This window comes from Cotesia glomerata, linkage group LG5 (genome assembly GCF_020080835.1).
Source record: "Cotesia glomerata isolate CgM1 linkage group LG5, MPM_Cglom_v2.3, whole genome shotgun sequence".
NCBI lineage: Eukaryota > Metazoa > Arthropoda > Insecta > Hymenoptera > Braconidae > Cotesia > Cotesia glomerata.
Window position 1 is genome coordinate 23183528 of NC_058162.1, and position 22756 is coordinate 23206283.

At 25.9% G+C, this 22756-nt stretch overlaps 2 protein-coding genes across 6 annotated transcripts in view; one reads left to right on the forward strand and one right to left on the reverse strand.

The window, feature by feature from the left end:
- The window catches only part of LOC123265953 (regulator of G-protein signaling 9), a 29490-nt gene extending 12002 nt beyond the window's left edge, over positions 1-17488 (reverse strand). Inside the window, exons 1-9 of one of the 3 annotated variants that reach the window (XM_044729946.1) lie at positions 17233-17488; positions 16719-16890; positions 9385-9611; positions 9213-9309; positions 8189-8239; positions 8011-8117; positions 6497-6613; positions 6070-6333; positions 3424-3803 (exon numbers count right to left, since the gene is read on the reverse strand). In XM_044729946.1, the coding sequence (XP_044585881.1) occupies positions 3424-3803; positions 6070-6333; positions 6497-6613; positions 8011-8117; positions 8189-8239; positions 9213-9309; positions 9385-9462 (1094 nt within the window). In that variant the 5' untranslated portion in view covers positions 9463-9611; positions 16719-16890; positions 17233-17488. Of the gene's footprint in view, positions 1-3423; positions 3804-6069; positions 6334-6496; positions 6614-8010; positions 8118-8188; positions 8240-9212; positions 9310-9384; positions 9612-16718; positions 16891-17192 lie in introns of all 3 variants that reach the window. The other 2 variants (XM_044729947.1, XM_044729948.1) reach the window with 2 other exon arrangements.
- A 354-nt stretch (positions 17489-17842) lies between these two features.
- LOC123265951 (MICAL-like protein 1) overlaps positions 17843-22756 on the forward strand; it is a 29026-nt gene continuing 24112 nt past the window's right edge. For 2 of the 3 annotated variants that reach the window (XM_044729941.1, XM_044729943.1), the window contains exon 1: positions 17843-18074. The gene's annotated coding sequence lies outside the window, so the exon portion shown is untranslated. The remainder of the gene's footprint in view (positions 18075-22756) is intronic. The other variant, XM_044729942.1, reaches the window with a different exon arrangement.

Consider the following 22756-nt stretch of genomic DNA (forward strand, 5'->3'; position numbering starts at 1 on the left):
CTTTGTTTTGGATTATAAATAATGCCGTGCAATTTGTCTCTGAACCTAACTGACGTTTTATTATTTTGTTTTTTTTTTATTTTTAGACTTTTTTCATAATCTTTTAACAATTTTCCCTTATCAGCTCCAATGAAAAAGTTTCTACACAAAATGCAATAAAAAGTTTCAATGAAAAAATTTTAAAGTCGAATTAACTTACGAGTTTTATAAATCAATATCATCCGAGGCTGGCTCTAGTGTCTTTAAACGGCGATAATAATTCAAACTTCAATGTTAAGATTCATTTTTATAAGTGTACTTTATCTCTTTAAAGGTTTAATGCGTAAAAAAGTTCCTACCCTTTTAAATCACGCGTTCAAGTACTTTATTATATTACAAGTGTCGCAAAAATATTTATTTATTGAAAAAATTCTCTCATTAAAATAAATTACTTTTTTTTTTAAATATAAATTGTAAATAAGGTAAAAGCCCCAATTATTGACACTATAAGAGACAAAGTTTTGATTTGATTTTTTTTAAGCAATCAAATATTAATATCGTTGAATTTTGTTTGTGGTAATGTCTCAAGTAATAATTTCACTAATCAATTTCTTTTTTTAAAATGATAATCACTGATATTTACTAATTAATTCTAAATAATTAAATAATTTATTAATAATAATTTCCATAAATGATTAATTACTTTTAAAAATATAAAAATTAATTTAAAAATAATTTATTTAATCAGAAGAGTTCAAACTCTTACAGCAAATTTTTTAGATTAAAGTAAAAAAAAGGCGTCATAGCGCTGTCGAATGGCTGTCAATATGAGATTCAACTTAAAAATTATCAACTAGTTATTGACACCCATTATTTAAATATTATAAAGCATACAATTAATTTCGATAATTCAATTTTATAAATTTTTCATATATTGTTAATTAAAAAAAAAAAAGATCATATTATTAGATGAAGAAATTAATTTAAACTCGGCATTTAAAAAAAATGCTTCTCTAATCAAAGTTGTTAAGAACATAAACGTTTGTAAGCTGATTTGATGAACTGGTGCTAATTTTATTTTTTTTTAATAATTAGTATTTAATATTTTGAACTGACAGTAATTTTTTTCAATTTTTTAATTAATTATAATTTAATAAAAATTTATATGATAGTTATTCTTATTACAGATAATTAAATATATTCAAAAATAATTTAGGGTGTCCATATTTAGACCCCTGTCAATAATTGGGGCTTTTACCTTATTAAGTAATCAATTTTATTATAGTTTATTAATAATAATTTCCATAAATGATTAATTACTTTTAAAAATATAAAAATTAATTTAAAAATAATTTATTTAATCAGAAGAGTTCAAACTCTTACAGTAAATTTTTTAGATTAAAGTAAAAAAAAGGCGTCATAGCGCTGTCGAATGGCTGTCAATATGAGATTCAACTTAAAAATTATCAACTAGTTATTGACACCCATTATTTAAATATTATAAAGCATACAATTAATTTCGATTATTCAATTTTATAAATTTTTCATATATTGTTAATTAAAAAAAAAAAAAAGATCATATTATTAGATGAAGAAATTAATTTAAACTCGGCATTTAAAAAAAATGCTTCTCTAATCAAAGTTGTTAAGAACATAAACGTTCGTAAGCTGATTTGATGAACTGGTGCTAATTTTATTTTTTTTTAATAATTAGTATTCAATATTTTGAACTGACAGTAATTTCTTTCAATTTTTTAATTAATTAGAATTTAATAAAAATTTATATGATAGTTATTCTTATTACAGATAATTAAATATATTCAAAAATAATTTAGGGTGTCAATATTTAGACCCCTGTCAATAATTGGGGCTTTTACGTTATAAATTTGAGAATCTCTAAAATTTATTTGTTTAAATTTTTATTCCAAGAAATACTGGAAGAAATTATCGGAATTAGTTTCTCAGAAAAGTGAAACTCGAGCCAAAGCATTTCCTGGAAAGTTTATCTCACTTGCTGCCGGATTGTTTTTCTTGGAAACTTTTAAAAAATTATAATTAACTTGATATCAATGTTGCGAATTCAGCGGATTAAATATTTATCAAAGACTTATGAATAAATATAATTCGCACGTTAATTTTTTGTGATTAAAAAATTTCCAGATTTAATAACGAGATGTACAAAAAAGATATAAGTACTCGCTGGGTGAGTGGAAATAATTTTATAACGGATATGAATTTTAGAGTGAATTAATTAATCTCTTTCTTTGTATTATAACTATCGATCAGTGAAATTATATTATCTCAAAGCGACTTTATTTCTCTGAGCTGTTCTAATTGGATTTTAATGCTCAAATTATTGTTCCGGTTCTGTGAGCAAATGAACAATCTACTTTGGATAATTTTGAGTAAAAAGATCGTAAAAATCGTATTTATAAAATAGTATCATTAATGTTAATATTAATGAATGAATTTTTTAAAATTTAATAATTAAAAATATTAATTCTACTTTAAATAAATAATGGAATTTTTTTAATAACCAAAAAATTACAGTTTATAGTGTAAATTTTAGTAGTTAGGTGCAATTAGCAAAAAATTAAAAAATATTATTTTTACAAACTTAATACACTAAAAAAAAAAAAATATTGTTTTAGGATAAAATTTTTATAGAATATATTTTTCAATGCTAAAATTTTTAGAATTTAATCATAATTTTATATTTTTATTAGTATGAAAAATAACGGTAATTATTTACAAGTGGAGTCCCCACCCTATTTTTGGCCATATCTAGGTAAAAAATTGACATTTAAAAATTTTTTTTTATTCTACTTGTTTTTACGGCGCATTTATGATAAAAAATGTCGTGAAAAAAAAAAATAAAGATTTCGATAGTTTTTTTGCCTTCAAAAGTTGGAAAAAATTTTGGCTCTCATGTTTTTGGATAAAATTTCCATTTTATCTTTTTTTGATATTTTTTTTTTTAAAGTACATAAAAAAAAAAACGAACAATTAAAAAAAAAAAGTTGAATATCTTAATTTTCTAAAAAATTTATAAATTTTTTTGAAAATTTTAAAAATTTGTTAAAATTGTGATAATGAGCTTTTTTTTATGTATTAAAAAAAAATATATTAATAAAAAATAAAAATGAAAATAGTGAACCCACTTGTAAATAATTAGCAAAATAACTTTTTATTTTTGTAATAAAATTTTAGAATTTTTTATTACAAAAAATAAATTATTTTTTGGAAAAAATAATAATAATAATAAATTACCAAAGTTTAATTTTCGATTTTAGTATAAAAAATTTCTCCTTAAAAATTGTGAAAATTATATTTAAAAATTGTAATTTTTTTTTTTTTTTTGGAAGCAACTGACTATAAAAATTCACACCACAAACTTAAACTCTAAAACTATTATTATTTTTGAAAAGCATAGCCTGAACTTACCTAAAAATATCAGTAACTTTCTCGCAAATTTGTGCCTGGAAACAGTGCCTGAGATCCTTAACAGCCAGCCAGAACCTGATATTCTCATGACTGTATTCCTTCCTAAGATAATTAGTGAACTCCTGAAGCCCTGAGGGATCAGACATGACCTCCTCCAGCGAAATCGCCCACCGTTTTACTCTCTTCTCCGTGGGGACCTCGACGATCGGGCTGTTAAGCTGCCAGAAGGTCTGGTCGTCGCTGCTCCAAGGATTCGAGGGCAGTGGCTGGACAATCATCGGGTCATAGTCCATATAAGTCTCGAAGTAATTTTTAATATTCTCAATCGCCGCGGAAACTTTTATCCTCGTGCGAGTCAGACTGTTTCTCAGCAACTCGACCTGTGCATAATAGTTACAATTTATAATTTATAGCTAGATAATGAGTAGGGCCAGGAAGTTGGCGTTTTTTATTTACTCAAATTTCAGGTTAAACATATGAATGCTCATTTAAATAACTGCGAAAGTCCTGGCCCTAATAATGAGACACTATTAGAAGTTTTTTTTAATATTTAATAAGCTTTACTAACTGTTAATAAATATTTATCAATTGTTAATAAAGATTTGTTTAGATCATTCAATAAAAAGTGAATATAAAAATTAAACTTTTATGATTTTCATAATCCGATAGCTTCAATAGAAAGTTCCATTGGATCATTAATAATTTTTTATTGAAAAAAATAAAATAAATAATAAAACAATTTTTGTAATAAGCTACTGAATTTTTTTAGTGTTAAAAATTATTAGTATATTGAATTTTTATTATAAAAAGTTATTATTTGTTTATGAATGATTTACACATCGCATTGTAAGCAATAAGACGTTTTCACTGCAAAAAAATTCATCAACTGTAATAAATTACTAAGAGAATAAGAAAAATTTTGTTTCCAGGATAGTTATATGATAAGATTGGTTTTTTTTATGAAATTTAGTGTCATTGCAAAGGTCTTGATTTGAATTTGTGCCTTTTCAAGGTTTCATTTCATTCTTACTGGTAGTCAATTTATTATGATAAGTATTTAGGCTACATTCGAAAATGTTCTATCTCTGGATACATAATTAAGAAATGATCTTGTATCTTGTGAACTATGGACATTTTTAAAGATATAAGCTCATCCCAATGTTATACTCATCAAGAGCTTTCATTTGAGTACCCACATGCATTTTCATGTATTCATATATATAAATATATAAAATATATGAAAAATTGATGTGGGTACTCAAATGAAAGGTCTCGATGAGTGTAACATCGGGATGAGCTTATATCTTTAAAAATATCAATAGCTCTCAAGATACAAGGTCATTTCTTAATTATTGAAATTTTTTAAGATTTAAACTCATTTCGATGTTACACTCATCGAGACCTTTCATTTAAGTACCTACATGGCATTTTATGTATATATATATTAGGGTGTGCCAAAATGTAACTCCCGTGGAGAACCTTTTAAAATTGGAATTTTGAGTTCCGCTTTTAACAGGGGCTGCGTTTGGGCATTTCCTGAGATATTTTGGAGTGAGACGATGTATTTGATTTTCATAGAATTTTTTAACCTAAGCTTAGTTTGGGCATTTCCGTTGAAAACTCAAAATTTGGCCGGAAGTGCCCAATTAAATCTCCTGTTAAAAATCCTATAAATAATCAAATGAATTCTCTCAACCCGAAATATCTCAGGAAATGCCCAAACACAGCTGCTGTTAAAAGTGGAACTCAAAATTCCAATTTTAAAAGGTTCTCCACGGAAGTTACATTTTGGCACGCCCTAATATATATATATATATATATATATATATATATATATATATATATATATATATATATACCTACACGTTCACACACATTTTGACATATGTTGTTAAACGTGTACTTGGCTTGAGGCACTATTGTGCCTCCGGATATATATGTATGTATATATATATATATATGGTATTTGTGAAATATATAAGTATATAAAATATATGAAAAATTGATGTGGATACTCAAATGAAAGGTCTCAATGAGTGTAACATCGGGATGAGCTTATATCTTTAAAAATATCTATAGTTCACGATACAAGGTCGTTTCTTAATTATGTTAAATTGCACTGTACTTTTTTAACAATTGACGTTTTTAAAGATATAAGCTCATCTCGATAATACACTCATCAAGAGCTTTCATTTGAGTACCCACATGCATTTTCATATATTTTTCATATATACATATATATAAATATATAAAATATGTGAAAAATTGATTTGGGTACTCAAATGAAAGCTCTTGATGAGTGTAACACCGGGATGAGCTTATATCTTTAAAAACGTCAATATTTAAGAAAGTACAGTGCAATTTGACAAAAGTCATTATTTAATAAAGCAAAACTTCAATTATTTATAGTTCACAAGTCACGGCAGTCGCATAGTGACTGCAAAGTTGCTAGTATTTATTAATTGTTAATTAATGTACTTTTCTTAAAAAAAAAAAAAAATATTTAGTAATATTTAATATTTAATAAATTAATAAATTATTTCTAAATAAATAAATTTATCAACAGGTAATAAATCCTATCAGTGTAAAAATAAGGGAAATTAATATTTCTTGATATAATTAAGTGTGAAGTCATAAAAATCATACCTCACGCTGAATATCAGTGAGCGTTCGTTTTCTTAAAGTTGGTCTCGTGCCAGGTCTCGCCCTCGTAGGAACCGGTGGCACTTCCAGACTACTCGTATATCCTGGGGGTGGTCGGTAAACCCTCCAGAATGCACGCTCTTGGGAGTCGCTAACAATCTTATCTCCTTTCTTGCGGTCTTTAAATAGACGGACTTGTTCTTCAGCTTGCATGTGGATAAGCTCCCACTTGTTTACCAAGTTTTTTCTCAGGCTAGCTAGCGCTTCCTGAAATTCCCATCAGCATAACAGACAGACATTCTTACACTAATTATTATCATAATATCACACGCTTAGGTTATGTTATCATTATGAGATTATGACGTTATAAGCTATAACTCATGAATATTTATATTTATTAAAATTAGTTTCAACAAATAACGCTACTTACAATCTCATAATCCTCAAGCGCATGACGCTGCTTGTTTCTCAGCGTACGTTTCTGTAAATATATTGCATACTCGACATTGTCTGGCGGCCGATGCTGCCAGGGCCAGTAATACGGCACCTAAATTTATTGTTTCATGTTAGTTTGTGTGATAAATATTTTTATAATTTTAATAAGCTAAAGTACCCAGTACTTAAGCAAACTTTTAGAATTGTTGTAATACAAAATCCGTAAATTTATTATGAGTAATATGCGAATGTTATAATTATTCAATGATACAGTAATTGATTTTTTTAAGTTTTTTCAATTATAAATCAAAACAATTATATTTTTATTAACTTAAAAGTTGACATGTCGAGAATCGCTGATAGATGCTATTTTTTTCATGAAACTGGTACTACACCGTAAATCGAACAATCAGTAAAAAAAAAAAACGGTATATTATTTTCAGTAAAAAAAATTGTATCACCCAATGAAATAGTCTTTTCTAAATAATACATATTTTTTGCAAAGACAAACTATAATTTTTATATTAAATTTTAGCGTCTAACTATACCTCCAAATTTTCAAAGCGGTACCCAGAACTCGAACAAACTGGGGCCGTATAATTTTAACAGCACTCTAATCTCTAATAGGTTTATAGACTAGTGATTAGTATTGTGATTTGTATTAATTACTGCAAATTAAATATGTTTTATAGTTAAAAATTATTGAACGTTTTGAATTGAGTTTTTTTTATTTATAATTGAAAATTTGCTTTGTCATTCATAAAAAATGTAATTAAAAAATTAAATACAACTATTTCTCATTTTTAAATGAACATATTAAATATTCACAGTATTATTTTTAATATTGTTCAATAATATGTTATAATTCTTTTGATATTTCAATAAAACGTTGAAAATTTTTGCTATGCCTACTGCCATATATTTTATTAGTTCAAGTACTGCTCCCAGAGTGTTCAACTACTGCGGCTTGTCAGAATTGATTGTTTAACTACTACTCCTTTCATAGTCTATTGTAAAAACGTTGTTAAAATATAAATATTCAATTATCTTTGTTATTATGCGCTTCAATCAATTCGAAATTGTTTATATTTTCATGAAAATCACTAATTTTAACTAATAATTACATCTTTTATTAAAAGTAGGGTCAAATACGTTTTACTTTGAAACCTGTTCAACTAATGGGTACTTTACCTTATCTTTATATTTTACAAATTAACTGACTAAAAATTTTTGTTAAAAACAATTAAATTTAAATTGTTGGAAAAAAAATTTTTTTTTAGTTAAAATTTTCTACAATTTTGATTGAAAAAAGAAATTATTTTTGTTTAATTTAAATTTTACAATTATAAAAAACAAAATAATATTTTTAAAATTGTTTCTAGATATTTAAATTTGTAGGTTAGAATAAAACATAGTCTTCCTTATTGATGAATACTTAATATAATAACTAACAAGGTGTTTTATGTGTAAATTTAATAATAAAAGATTATTATAATTATAATTAATTACCTGGAACCTGTATAGAGAGCTGTCGTCTTTGACAGTAAGATTCTTTGAGTCGTTTACCGGAAAGAAGTAGCCGTACTGGCAGATTTGATTCGCCAGATGAACCGCCTCTGCAATGTAACACATACTTAAACATTGTAATAATAAAAATAATAATAATAAATTTTACAGTTATTTTTACCTGTTTCTTCGATACTAAGACGCTCCATCAACCACTCTATAAGGTCGTAGCCTGTGAATAAAAAGCTTCGGGTTAGATACTGATGTACAGGAAGTTTTAAATAAAAACAATACGCCTACAGGGAAATCGTAATAGATTTTTAGATAAAATGGGAATATATCGGCGTTAAGTTATAAATAAACGTGTCAAATGTCAGAAGACAATACTGAGGTGTCAGCTTTTATCTTTCTGATTGTTTGTTTCATTGAAAACTTAAATTATTACTTTTTTTCTTTAGGTTATAAATATTTAGTAATATTTTTTTTTTATTTTGTATAATTTATGTATTTTGTTTATAAAAATTTTTAATTGTCTAAATTTTACTTGAAAAATAAAAATAGAAATTTTGAGGTTAGAAAATTTTTAATTAAATAATTTAACAAAAAAAATTAAATTATCTCAATTTTAGTTAAAAAAAAAAACAGAAATCCTAAGTTTAATTATTTAATTAACACAAAAAAAATTTAATATCTAAATTTTAGTTGAAAAAAAAATATCAATTTTGAGGTTAGAAAATTTTAATTAAATAATTTAACAAAAATAATTAAATTGTCTCAATTTTGGTTAAAAAAAAATATAAATTTGGAGGTTAGAAAATTTTAATTAAATAATTCAACAAAAATAATTAAATTGTCTCAATTTTGGTTAAAAAAAAATATAAATTTTGAGATTATAAAATTTTTAATTAAATTATTTAATTAACGCAAAAAAAAATTTTAATTATCTAAATTTTAGTTGAAAAAAAAAAAAAATAGAAATTTTTATTTAAATTATTTAACTCAAAAAAAAATTTTAATATCTAAATTTTAGTTGAAAAAAAAAAAAATATATAAATTTTGAGATTAGAAAATTTTTAATTAAATAATTTAAAAAAAAAAAATAAATTTTCTAAATTTTAGTTGGAAAAAAAAATAAAAATTTTGAGGTTAGAAAATTTTTATTTAAATAATTAATAAACAAATTTATTATAAAAAAAAAAACTTACCCATAAATGCCGCGGGAATTGATGTGAGGAATTGTTTTTGGCTGCCCACGGGAACACCGTTCTCCGGGTCTTGCATTTTCCGCACCAGCTCCTCCATCTAAAGAAACCATAATCATCATCATCATCATCATCATCATTGTTATTATCATAATCACTGTGTTAAATCTCTTACCTTATCAAAGGCACAAGGTCTATAAACTCTCGGTACCTTGTCCTTGCGTTGGTGTTGGTGAGTAGTGTGAGCCTCCATCGCGTTCGCGGTGGCCCTCTTCGGCGCTTGCACGAGTGGTGGCGGTTGCGATGGCGGAGGGGGCTGGGGAGCTGGGCCGGAGACGGGTCTACCCGAACTCCATGGGGCTCTGGCCCCATCCCATCACTCCAGTCACCCCCGCACGCCCACTGGAAGCAGAAAACAAAAAAACCAAAGTTAGCAATAAATAAATAAATTTCTTTTAAACTTTAAAAAAAATTTTAATTCCCGTCAATTTTTGAATAAATTTAGGCGCTCTTTTTCAAAACTATTACTTTTCAAAATGGCCGTCGCTCTATCAGCTGTTAGTTGCCGTATTTAGATGTTTTTTTTAAATTACAATTAAACTACAAGCTCAAATGTAATAATTTACGACGGAGACCTGCATTTCAGTCCAATAAATCAATTGCAAAAAGAATTTAATGAATTATCAGTCTCGTTCCAGAGATATCGACCGTATAAATATGAAGCTCAGAATAAGAGGAGGTTTTTTTAATAAAAATATTCGTTAATACAGTAAATTGGTAAGAATTTTATGGTTAGAAGCAAGAAATCAGAATACGGTAAAAGCCCTAATTATGGACAGGGGTCTAAATATTGACACCCTAAATTATTTTTAAATATATTTAATTATCTGTAATAAGAATAATTACCATATAAATTTTTATTAAATTCTAATTAATTAAAAAATTGAAAAAAAATTACTGTAGTTCAAAATATTAAATATTAATTATTAAAAAAAAATAAAGTTACCACCAGTTCATCAAACCAGCTTACGAACGTTTATTTTCTTAACAACTTTGATTAGAAAAGCATTTTTTTAAATGCCGAGTTTTAATTAATTTCTTCATCTAATATGATCTTTTTTTATTTTTAATTAACGATATATGAAGAATTTATAAAATTAAATAATCGAAATTAATTGTATGCTTTATAATATTTAAATAATGGGTGTCAATAACTAGTTGATAATTTTTAAGTTGAATCTCATATTGACAGCCATTCGATAGCGCTATGACGACTTTTTTTGACTTTAACCTAAAAAATTTACTGTAAGAGTTTGAACTCTTTTGATTCAATAAATTATTATTAATTAATAAAATTTAATAAAATTGATTACTTATTAATAAGTTTCGATAAATAAGAATAAGTAGATGATTCGACGCATGCGCAGTATAGGTGTCAATAATTGGGGCTAAGGTATGTCAATAATTAGATCAATCAGTTTTTTAACCTGCCAATAATTGGTGTATCCGGATAATTTATTTAATTATTTAAAATTAATTAGTAAATATCACTGATCATCATTTAAAAAAAAAAAAATTAATTAGTAAAAACATTACTTGAGACATTACCACAAAGAAAATTCAACATTATTGATATTTGATTGCTTAACAATAGTATATTACACACCTAGGGAAGTAAAGTAAGAAATGTCTCAGATCACATGTAATTGTAGGCCGAGGCGAAGCCGAGGTCAACAAACATGTGATCTGAGGCTTTCTTATTTACTTCTCGTGGAGTGTATACTATTTTTTTGTCCGACAAAGGCGGAAAGCGGCAACTTTGTTTTGCACAGCGGGAGGAAAGTTGCCACTTTCTGCCCGGAGGGTAAAAAAAATCAAATCATAACTTTGTCTCTACACAGAAAACAAGGTTCACTTGAGCCAAGAAAATATTTTTCTTCCTTATTATTTTCTTGAGCGAAAAAAAAATTTTTTTTTGACACATGAAATTTCACTGATTCCAACAAAATTAATTCTCTTGCTTCAAGAAATACGTATCTTGATCCAAGAAAATTTATTTAAGTCAAGAAAATCTTGTTGTTTTGAGAAAATTCAGCCTCTTACTCCAAAAAATTTAGTTTTTGATAGGTTAATTTTCTTGTCTTGAGAAAATTTCTCTCTTGCTCCAAAAAATTAAATGTAAAGATAGAAGTAAATTTTCGTTACTATTTTTATTGATTAACATGTCAAATGGGAAGATCAAATAATACTAAATCATTTTTTTTTTTCATTCATTATGTATAATTGCACACTAAAATAATGTAAAATAGTTTGGAAAATCCAAAAGTGCACGCCTCATAATCTCATTTTTCACAATAAAACTTGATGAAAAATTGATTAAAATAAATGATAAAAAGCAAAATAATAAAAAACAGAAAACTCTGCTATGGTTTAGTGGCGCCATAACTCTAAGGTGAGGAAAAAAAAATACTATAATAAAATGTATAGATAGATATACAAAAAAATCCACAGTCATATATTAGTTTTTTATAAATAATAATTTAACGACAGTGAGTTGAATGCTTATATTAACTAAGAAAATCCATCGAGTGTTACTTTAGATAATAAAAAAAAAATTATTCCGGTACGATAATTTTTTCGACCAATTTCCCTGCCACATACACCCATCCATACACGGACGTCCAGAAAAGATTATGTTTAATGTTATTATTTACTATGTTAAACAAAAAAATTGTTATTGAAATATATGTTATGTGCTTGAAAAATTATTTGACTTGATATAAGTGTACTCATATTAACCTGTAAGTGCGATATAAATAACAAAAAATCAATTTCAGTTTCGAGAAAACTGCTCTTTTTGAAATGTCGAGAGTAGAGCACAACCACAACGCTTCGCTTATGAGGCGTGCAATAGGTATTAAATATTCAAGAGAAAAATTTTCTCAAGGTGAGAAAATTTTTTTCTCAGCTGAAGTAGGTGGCGCTGCTTAAAGTATCTAAAAATCTTGATCAAATAAAAAAATTTATTGTATTTATGATAATTTGAATTAAGAAAAAATGACTTCCACCAAGAATAGAATTTCAAGAAAAATTTTTACTTTGGCCAACACAACTTTGGTCTTCCTTAAGGCACCCGAAAATTTTCTTGAGCCAAGAATTTTGTCCTCCAGTCAAGAAATTTTTCTTTCTGTGTAATAGTGTCAATAATTGGAGCTTTTACCTTAGTTGATTAAAAGATATCTTTTTGTTTTAGGAAATAACTCGCCTTTGGATAATGAAAGAGAGAAATTAAAAAAATAAGTTGCATCAGAAGATGAAGACCAACTGAGTAGTTTGAGATGGAGAAATATCAGGAATAAAAGGTGCCGTATAATAGAAGGAAAATAATGAGTTATCCTGAGTTAAATTCCAATAGTAGAGCAGTGGTGAGGCATAAGTAACGAAGGAACAAAGATATATCCGTCTAGTCTGCTCGGGTCGTTTTGCTGTGCTGGTAATGGTGATGATGATGATTGGGATTGCGATAGTGCTGGTGGATCTGAGTAATATAAGCTGAGTAATTAAACCATAGCACGGTTATAGCCGATATTACTATAAAATATCACTAGGGTCTCTATGGATTCTAGATTAATGATTTTAGATTTTAGATTCTAGATACTGGTATGTGGGCTGACTATGGATTTATGTCCTGGATTTATTAAATAAGAAATTAGAGACCCGTATAAATGGTATAAATGGTATAAATAGTATACAAAATACCCTAGGAATTATTCATTTAATTTATTTACTTATTTTTATAGATAGATGAAAGAGAGAAGACAGAAATGAAGATAAGCTTTGCTCTACTCTTATCTAGACTACCGATAATGTAATGCCTGATGTATAACTACGGAGAGTTTTTAGTTCGAGTTAAGTAATAGGTAGTTAATACATTGTATTGTCGGAATCAAGGATTTAAGCTGCATTAATAATTGATGACATGCATTATCGAGTAGTCACTAGTCAGGTGTAGTATTCAAGTAGAGCATTGTAAAATGTCAAGACACTGGATGGTTCTCCTTCTCCTTCTGTTGTGCAACTAGCAACCAGCAACCAGCTACCAGCTACCAGCTACGAGACCTCAATTATTATTAAGTATAATTGATTATACTGATGTAGATGATAACGAACCCATTTCCGCGGTACTTTTTCGAATGAGGGTTCTAGTACTAGCACAGTTATGTGTACTCGGTTCGGGTATCGGGTATTGATTTGCGATAATTGATTATTGTTAACCGACAATTTTTACTTTTTACTTTTAATTTATTTTACGGTTTAAACTTTTCCTTTCAAATTTAATGCTCTATTCAAGTGATCTATTTATAGCGTTTTAGATTTATTTAGTATAAGTTATAACTTGTGACTTGTCAATTAATGGAATTGTCAGGAAATAAAACTTTTGTTTTATCGATTTATTTTTAATTTGCTACTGACACTCCAGTGTTTCCGGAATAAATTATTGTTACATGGAAAAATATGTGATTATTTTTACTGTTTCTATTTGTTACATATTACAATTAATTAATTACTTTTTTTTTGTTTTAGATTTTTACAAGATAATTTTTATATTTTTTTAAATTTATATTATTAATATTAATATTTCTTTTTATTAAAAAATTTTTTTAATATTAAAAACTTTAAAATTTACCTAAATTTTATTAAAAAAAAAATGTTTAATTTTACTGTGTTAAATTTTCGATTTTTACTGTCAAAAAAATTATTATTCTTATCAGTAAAAATTAACTTTCCTTTTCAGTGTAAAAAAATATTTATCTAAATCACTCATCAATAAAAAAGTAAACAAAAATAAAGAAAAACATTTTAAAAATTACTCATTGAAAAATTTAAACAGTAAAATAAATATTTCTTCTAAAAAAATGAATAATGCAAAATCAGTAAAAAAAAAGATAACAATTGAGTAATAAAAAAATGCTAATTAGCTCTAAAAAAAATATTGTCTCGGAAGATAATTTAAAAGCCAAATAAAGCATTACTGTTAATTACTCTATTGATTCAATGACTCAAAATTTGTTTATTCAGAAAGTAAATTGTCATCTTACGTTTTATAAGTTAATTAATATTTCAATTATTAGGTGATGTATTATCAATACTTTTTATTAATTTTTTTTCTCTAAGATTGTTTATAACTTTTTTAAGAAAATTAAAAAAATTCAATTTTTATATTTTTTATTGAATTTTCATTTTTTTAGTCCTCTGAACCATTCTAGGGGTGAAAGAATGCGTTTTAGGGGAAAAATGGCCAGGTAGACCTAGAATTTTATGCTCCATAACTTTTATTTGAAACTTCATTTGATATTTTCAAAATATAACCCAAAAATCTATACTAGTAAACTTGCGCAATTAATTCAAAAATAAATTTTGTTAATAACAGCATAGCAATTAATGAATCAGATAAAAATAGTTAATTAACATAATATAATTATTAAAATGTAATGTGTCTCTCTTGTATAAAACTTACTGTAATTACAATTATTCTAGTGGCCCTGTTAATGACAATAGCTGTTGGGCCTAAGTGTAAATAAATAAATAAATAAAAATCATAATTCGGGGTAGTTTTTAATTTTTTTCACCGGGGGTTGAAAATAATTTTACTTTGCCCACAGTTTTGTACACAGAAAAAAAGGTTCACTTGAGCCAAGAAAATATTTTTCTTCCTAATTATTTTCTTGAACGAAAAAAAAAAATTTTTTTTGACACAAGAAATTTCACCGATTCCAACAAAATTAATTTTCTTGCTTTAAAAAATACGTATCTTGATCCAAGAAAATTTATTTAAGTCAGGAAAATCTTGATGTTTTGAGAAAATTCAGCCTCTTGTTCCAAAAAATTTAGTTCTTGATAGAAGTAATGTTTCTTGTTTTGAGAAAATTTCTCTCTTGCTCCAAAAAATTAAATATAAAGATAGAAGTAAATTTTTATTAATATTTTTATTGATTAACATATCAAATGGGAAGATCAAATAATATTGAATCATTTTTTTTCATTCAATATGTATAATTGCACGCTAAAATATTATAAAATGGGTATCAAATATTCTCGAGAAAAATTTTCTCAAGGTGAGAAAATTTTTTTCTCAGCTAAAGTAGGTAGCGCTGCTTAAAGTATCTAAAAATCTTGATCAAATATAAAAATTTATTGTATCAAGTATTTATGATAATTTGAATTAAGAAAAAATGACTTCCATCAAGAATAGAATTTCAAGAAAAATTTTTACTTCAACCAACACAACTTCGGTCTTCCTTTAGGCACTCGAAAATTTTCTTGAGCCAAAAATTTTATTCTCGTCAAGATCTTCTTTCTGTGTACGAATTTTTCTGATTATTTCCATGACACTGAAGTTTGCAGACGTCTAAAAATTTTTTATTTTTCTATTAATTAAATTACAACTAAAAGGATATTTCTAAAAAATTGCACTTATAGTTTTTCAATTTTTTTCATGTGAAATTTTTTATAATTGTTCAATTGATATTTTTTCAATAAAAAATTTCTAAAAATTTTGAAATGTCAGCTAACTTCATTTTCATTTAGTTTCATATAATTTCAGCCGTATCCGAAACCCGATTTTAGTCTTTTTAAATGAACTATATGAGTAAAAATCATTCCTTTTTTTCCGAACTAGTACTACAACTAACGAAAATCAGTACCAAGGTCTAGATTATCATCACGGAAAGTTTAAAAGCAAAACGTGACGTGAGCAGCGGGTTCTCCAGAAGGTTTATAATAGCGTAGCCCTTGAGATATTGTAACGTGCTTAAAGATAACACAACTCTCTTTTTTATTCCTTCTCTAGTCTCCAGACAATGACAACACTAATACAACAATGATACTCGGGTTTTTTTTTTCGAGAATCTAACGAGCTCTTATTTAATCCTCCCGTCTTTCTCAAATGTTTAATTTCGGTCCAGCTTCTACAAACTCAAGACTACAAATATAAATAAAAATAGCCGAATAAAAATAAAAATAAAAATAAAAATAAAAATAAAATCTAATACTAATCCGTAAGAATGTCAGCACTATCGCGAACATATGATCGCTAAATAATTTGTGTTCCTAAAAAAAACCTCTCTGAGCCCTCAGGCACTTCTATTTAAACTTAACATAAAACTTCGCCTTTTTACAAAACCCTCTAAGCAACATCTTCATATCACATCAGTTAAACAAAACTTCTTCTCCAGCATTTACCAACCAACTTATTTAACGGTTCTATTCATATTCATAAATCGTTTTATGTTTAGTTGACACGCACTCGATTCTCGTGATGACTTCCTATACCCGTGAACAAAGGAAGCGCGCCCGGGAAATAAATGAAACAAAGACAAGTAGACTTACAAAAACACGGAAACCAGACTACTGAATTTTTTTCATTATCACTCAATATTTATTATTTATTATTTATTAACTTAACCTTGTCTATAGATATTATTAATATTTATAAAGTAAAAAACTTACTCGACGATTCAAAACAGCGGAGCTTCATCAACACGAGGATGTCAATCAGGTCATTGAGTCCCGAGGCAAATGTCTTTTCCTCAATTATACGCTCTCCAATCCTGATCACTATTACAACATTTCTTCTCTCCAAGTCTCAAAGCTTCCCCAACTGTCCTTGATCACCAATTCACTAAAAAAAAACAAAAACAAAAAATCATTTTATTAAAAAAAAATCACCACACCCTTATATTAGTCTATCAGCAGCCCTCCAAAATCTTCCGTAGGAATTAGATTGAAAAAAAAAAAAATGGCAATCACAAAAATGGACAAGTGACTGAAATAAATTTCCCCACAAACTAAATTGTTTTAGACACTTTTTTTTCACATTGACATCTTCTGGCACTACAATTAATTATTTTGTATCAATAAATATTATTATTATTGTTATTATTTTTATTATTATTGCTATTAATTTTATTAGCTGTTACTTACTGGAGTTTAAATGTAATTATTAATTAAATAAAATGTTTACCGTAATAAGTGTAAAAAATGTATCACAAAATTGGAGAATAAACGAGTGACGCGTTGAAAGTTTTCACATATTAGTAAAACGGCCGACGACGTCGACGAGGACGACGTCGATCAACAACGAAAAACGGGGTACTGTCACGGAGGAATATTTAGTTCGTGGAGGTCCGCCCGTGATCGTGAGGTTACGTTCTAAAATGTACGATGTTGAACGACCGGGGCCGAATATTACTTTCGCTTGTCGGCTTGTAACTCGGGACTCGGGAGCCAAACCAAGCCGAAGTAAAGGGTCGCAGATACACAAACTCTCAATCCGAGCCCCAGCTGTACAAATACATGCTTCGGCGCACGGGGGACGGACGTTATTGATCACCGATCACCTGCAATTGTGCCGCGCCTAAAAATTCACTAATTAAATTCAAATATTTTTTATTTCCCGCCAAAATTTTGTTTTTGGAAAATTAAAGCGCACAAGCTGAATTTTTGAAATTTTTTGACACTAAACGCTTGAGGAATAATTTATTAGAGTGCTTTTTAAAATTCCCGGGTCTGCGCGCGCATATGGAAGGGGAAAATGGCGCCGCGGGAGAGAGGGTGCTGGAAATGCGTTAGTACACAAGACACTCGGCACAGACAGTCAGTTGTCGATTTACGCGCTCGCTGTTACCTGGCTTTTGGTTTGTTAAGGAGGTTTTAATAGTTTTGGCAATTGTTTGTGCTTTTTTTTATTTTGACTGTTTGGTTTTTTGGTTTTTTTAATAACTGTCAGTGGTTTTTTGCCGACAAGTTTTCGGGACCGGGCGTGACACGTGGATGGCGATGTGGAAAAAATTTATGTGACGTAAGGTAAATTTTTTATACATAACCATATATAATAATAATCATATTAGCAATAATAACAATAATAATAATGATAATAAGTATTTTTTTATTGCGTTAAGGTAAAGTACGAAAAGTATCGAGGGGCGTTATAAGATGTTTACAAATGACATAAGTTGCGATGCGTTGTAAAAATATATTGCGAAAACAATGATTCATTTTTTTTAGAATATTGATCTTTAAAATTTTTAATTATTTTAAAATTATTTTGTTTGTCTTTTTAGTTTGAAGTTTAAAAAATTTTATCATAAATTTTTTTACTGAAATTAGACGTAAAATTTATGAAAATTAAATTTTTTCTAATTAATAAATTACAATAAAAATTATGAAACTAAAATTAGCTGACAGCGAAAAATTTATGATAATTAAGTTAGCCGACACTAAAAACTTTTATAATTTTTTTTATTAAAAAATTAAGAAAAAATTTTTTCATTTGTTAAAAACTATAAGTGCCAATTTTTTAAAATATTTTTTAGTTATAACTAAATAAATTAAGCAAAAAAAAAATCAAAAATGTCGGCTAACTTGATTATTATAAAAAATTTTTATTTTTTTTTTATTAATTGAATTAGCAATAAAAAATATTTTTTAAAAATTGTAATGAAAATTAATTTAACATATATTTAATCATTTTTAAAATTCTATAACAAATAAATTGTGGCAAAAAAAAATTTGAAAAAATAAAAAATGCAATTTTTTTTAAATGATTTTTTAAGACAAATTTTTTGTTAAATAAAATTAAAAAATTGTACTTGCTAACTTTAATGTCATAAAATTGCACGTATAGTTTTTCAAATTTTTTACATGTGGAATTTTTTCTTTTAATTATTTTGCAATAATTTTATTGAGAAAAAAAAGTTCTGAGAATTGTCAACTTTCTGCTAATTTTATTTTCATTAAAAATTTTACAAATCTATGAGTCATTTTTTAATACAAATTTATTTGTCTGAAAAAATATTTAAAGTTGAAATGTCTGTTAATTGAAGTATAATGTAAAATTTTTGATTTTATTAAAATAATATTTGAAAAAATAATAACAAATTAATGAAATTATAATTTAAATTTTCGCTGTAATTTTTGCAATTCTTATTTCAATCATTACTTCACAATTGCATGTATAAAATTCAGCTTATTTTTTAGCTTAAAAAAATCAAAATTTTGTTATTTTTTACACTTTAATTTTTTACACTTAAATTTTTTACACTTAAAAAAGTGTAATTTATTTATGTACTTATATATTATTTTACTAGAAATTATTTTGTAGTTTAAAGACTTCAAAAAAATAATCTAGTTTCAAATCTTAATTTTATTGACATCCGTAAGTGAATTTACTTACGCCTAAGGACTCTACAAAAAAAAAAAACAAACTTTGCAGAAGTTGAAAAAAAATTGTGCCTGCGAAACTAAAACTAGAATATTACAAATATTAAAAATACGCGTCAAAAATTTTTGAAGATACTAAAATGATAAAAAAAAAGTTTTCCAGAACTTTAGAATGAATAATGCCTGCAGAAATAAAATATTGAAAATCTATCTCAAAAGAAGTTTCGAAGATAAAGCGAGCCTTCAAGAAATTTATGATCTTTTCTTCTAAAACTTACAAATTCTACAGTTGAGATCCTTGAAGACAATTTTCATCTATGCTACCATCTAAGAAAAAAAAAATTTCTAAGAAGAAATTTACGACTTGCTCCGTAGCAGAAAAATATTGAATGTAGTTTAAATTTATTTTTTAAAACAATTTATGTAAAAATTAAATATTTGTAATAAATATTTAATTCTTTTACAATAAATAAATAAATACTTGTGTTTAATTTTATGAAAATTAATTTAACAGATATTTAATAATTTTAAGAATTTTTTTAACAAATAAATTATGATAAAAAAAAATCAGAAAAAAAAATTAACATTTAGAAATTTTAAAAAATTAAAAATGCAATTTTTTAAAAATAATTTTTTGGAACAAATTTATTTATTAAAAAAAATTAAAAAAACAGTCAAGTGACTGCTATTTTTAATTTCATTTTTATTTTATGTTAAAAAAGAAATATATTTATGTAAATTTTTGTTAATATTATTATATTTATATTTATTATTATTATAATTATATTTGTTAGATGAATTCAGATTTAAAACTGTACACTATCAAACTATATCTACGTCAACTTTAACTTTATCAAAAACCAGGACACTAACTGCAGAAAAATCTATTGTTTGTAGAGGTTTAAATTGGTATTATAAGCTTCCATGTGAAATTATGAACGAAAAAAAGAATTAATATTTTTAAAGTTGATTTAAAAAAATATTTGAAAGAGAATATAGGGCTCTTTGATAACATAAACCGTAATTAATGTATATTTGTATTATCATAATGAAATTATAAACGACTTGTACATAGTTAAATAGCTAAATAATTTTATATTATTATTATTGAATTTTTAAGTCAAAAAAAATTTTTTATTGGTTGAAAAATTTCAAAAGAACAAAAATAAAACACAAGTATTAAAAAAAAAATAATTAAATTTAAAAAAATGCATCCGCTTTCAGGGTTATGGTTGTGGCCATAACAAAAAATATTAACAATATATATAAATATATAAATATCTTTGAAAGATGATAAAAGTTGAGTAGACTCTATAAAAAAGATCGCGTGCATTATTATTAGCAAGTGCATGATTACTATACACGAACGTCGCAAGTTACGTCGCGACGTAATCGTCTTTATTTTCTAATCCACATTACATATAATATTGTGTGTCTACGTGTGTACTTTGGTAGTTTATACCGGGAGTTTCCCACGGTTCCGATGTACCCTCGCGTGTCAATTGTTTTTGCAGTTATTTCAATAAAATATCAACAAAACAGTTTGAATAAAAATAGACATCACTGTTACTGTTATGTTATGAATTTCTGAAGCAAACCGTCTAGTCTCTTCTAGTCTAGGTCCATTGTTGATGGATTTCCACGAATATAAGAGCCAAGATAAATGGTTTTGATGTAAACAGGTAGTCGAAGATAGGAGAGGAGCAGCTGTCCCTAATGCCAACGTCTACCCAGATAAAAAATAATAAAAGGATCTGAAAAAGATCGGGCGATTAGAGCCTGTCCTGCATAATAACAGTTCTGGGAAAAAATAACAAGAAAAAAAAAAGGGAAGAAGAAAAAAGGAAGTCGAGAGGAAAAATGAAGAAAAAAAATTTTTAATGTAATAAAAGTAATTTTAGTTAATGGTTTCTTGTTTGAGAAATTGTAAGAGATTCATGATTTTAAAAAGCGAAAGGAGTCACGGTTTCTGATCTCAAATTATCGTGACACCTAAATTAATATTTATAATAATAATAATTATGTATTTTTCTTTATTATTGTTAAATATTATCCAAGTTCTAGGCTACAGTAATTGTTACAAATCTCTCTTTTTATTTAAAAAAAAATCTATCTATTGTGTGTTTAAATTGGTCTACTATTAAGACTGGAGGTGAATTAACAACCAGCCGACTTCCGTTCGATTTACGTGACTCTAATGTAGTCCATTCATGTAAAAAAAATTATATATATATATAATAGTGCTTGTAATTAAAAGTAATGGGTGTAGTGATCAGAGCTCGGTGGAAATATTTTTTTTTTTTATTTGTTGCTGTAATTTTTTATTTGTAAATAAGTTTAGTTTGTTATACCTAGTGGAACATTTTTGGAAAAATTGTTTGTTTTTGTATGAAATTTTTTTTTAATTTGTTATGAATGGAATTGTTAGAAAAAGAAAGTTTATTTTTTTTTAAATGAATGATTGTTGAAAAATGAAATTCATAGTTTTTGTAAATGAATTAAATTTTTTTTGTAAAATTATTGATTTTTTGTATTTGAAAAATCTTTTTTTTTATAGTTTGTATGAATTATTAAATTTAATATTTTGCTTGTAAATAATTATTCATTATTAAAAAAAAATATTTTGTACTACTAACTAATTTTAAGAAAAATAAAGAGTTTGTTTCTGAACATAATTTTTTGTTTTTAATTGTTGTAGTTTGTTTAAACAACTATTTTTTTTATTTGTTATATTTATCGATTACTAATTTTAAAAAATCAATTATTTGTTTCTAAACAATTAATTTTTTAAAAAATCATTTATAAAAAATTATGGTAATTATTTATTAGTAAGTAGTGTTTGTTTTTAAAACTTTTTTTTCTGAATTTTTTTTTTTTTTGTAATTAATTTAATGAAAAATTAATATTTTCAAGTTTTTTTTTTATTCTGCTTGTTTTTACGGCGCATTTATAATAAAACAATGTTAAAGAAAAAAATAAAAATTTCGATAGCTTTTTTGCCTTCAAAAATTGGAAAAAATTTTGGCTCATGTTTTTGGATGAAATTTCTATTTTATCTTTTTTTAATGTTTTTGATACATTTTTTTGAAAAGTACATAAAAAAACAAACAATTAAAAAAAAAGTTGAATATCACAATTTTCTAAAAAAATTTATAAATTTGTTAAAATTGTAATAAATAACTTTTTTTTTTCAATTGTTAATTTTTTTATGTATTTAAAAAAAATATATCAATAAAATCAAATAGGATTCGTTCAAAAAAATAAAAATTAAAATGGTTGACCCCACTTGTCAATATTTACCAAATATTATTTTAAAACACTAATTT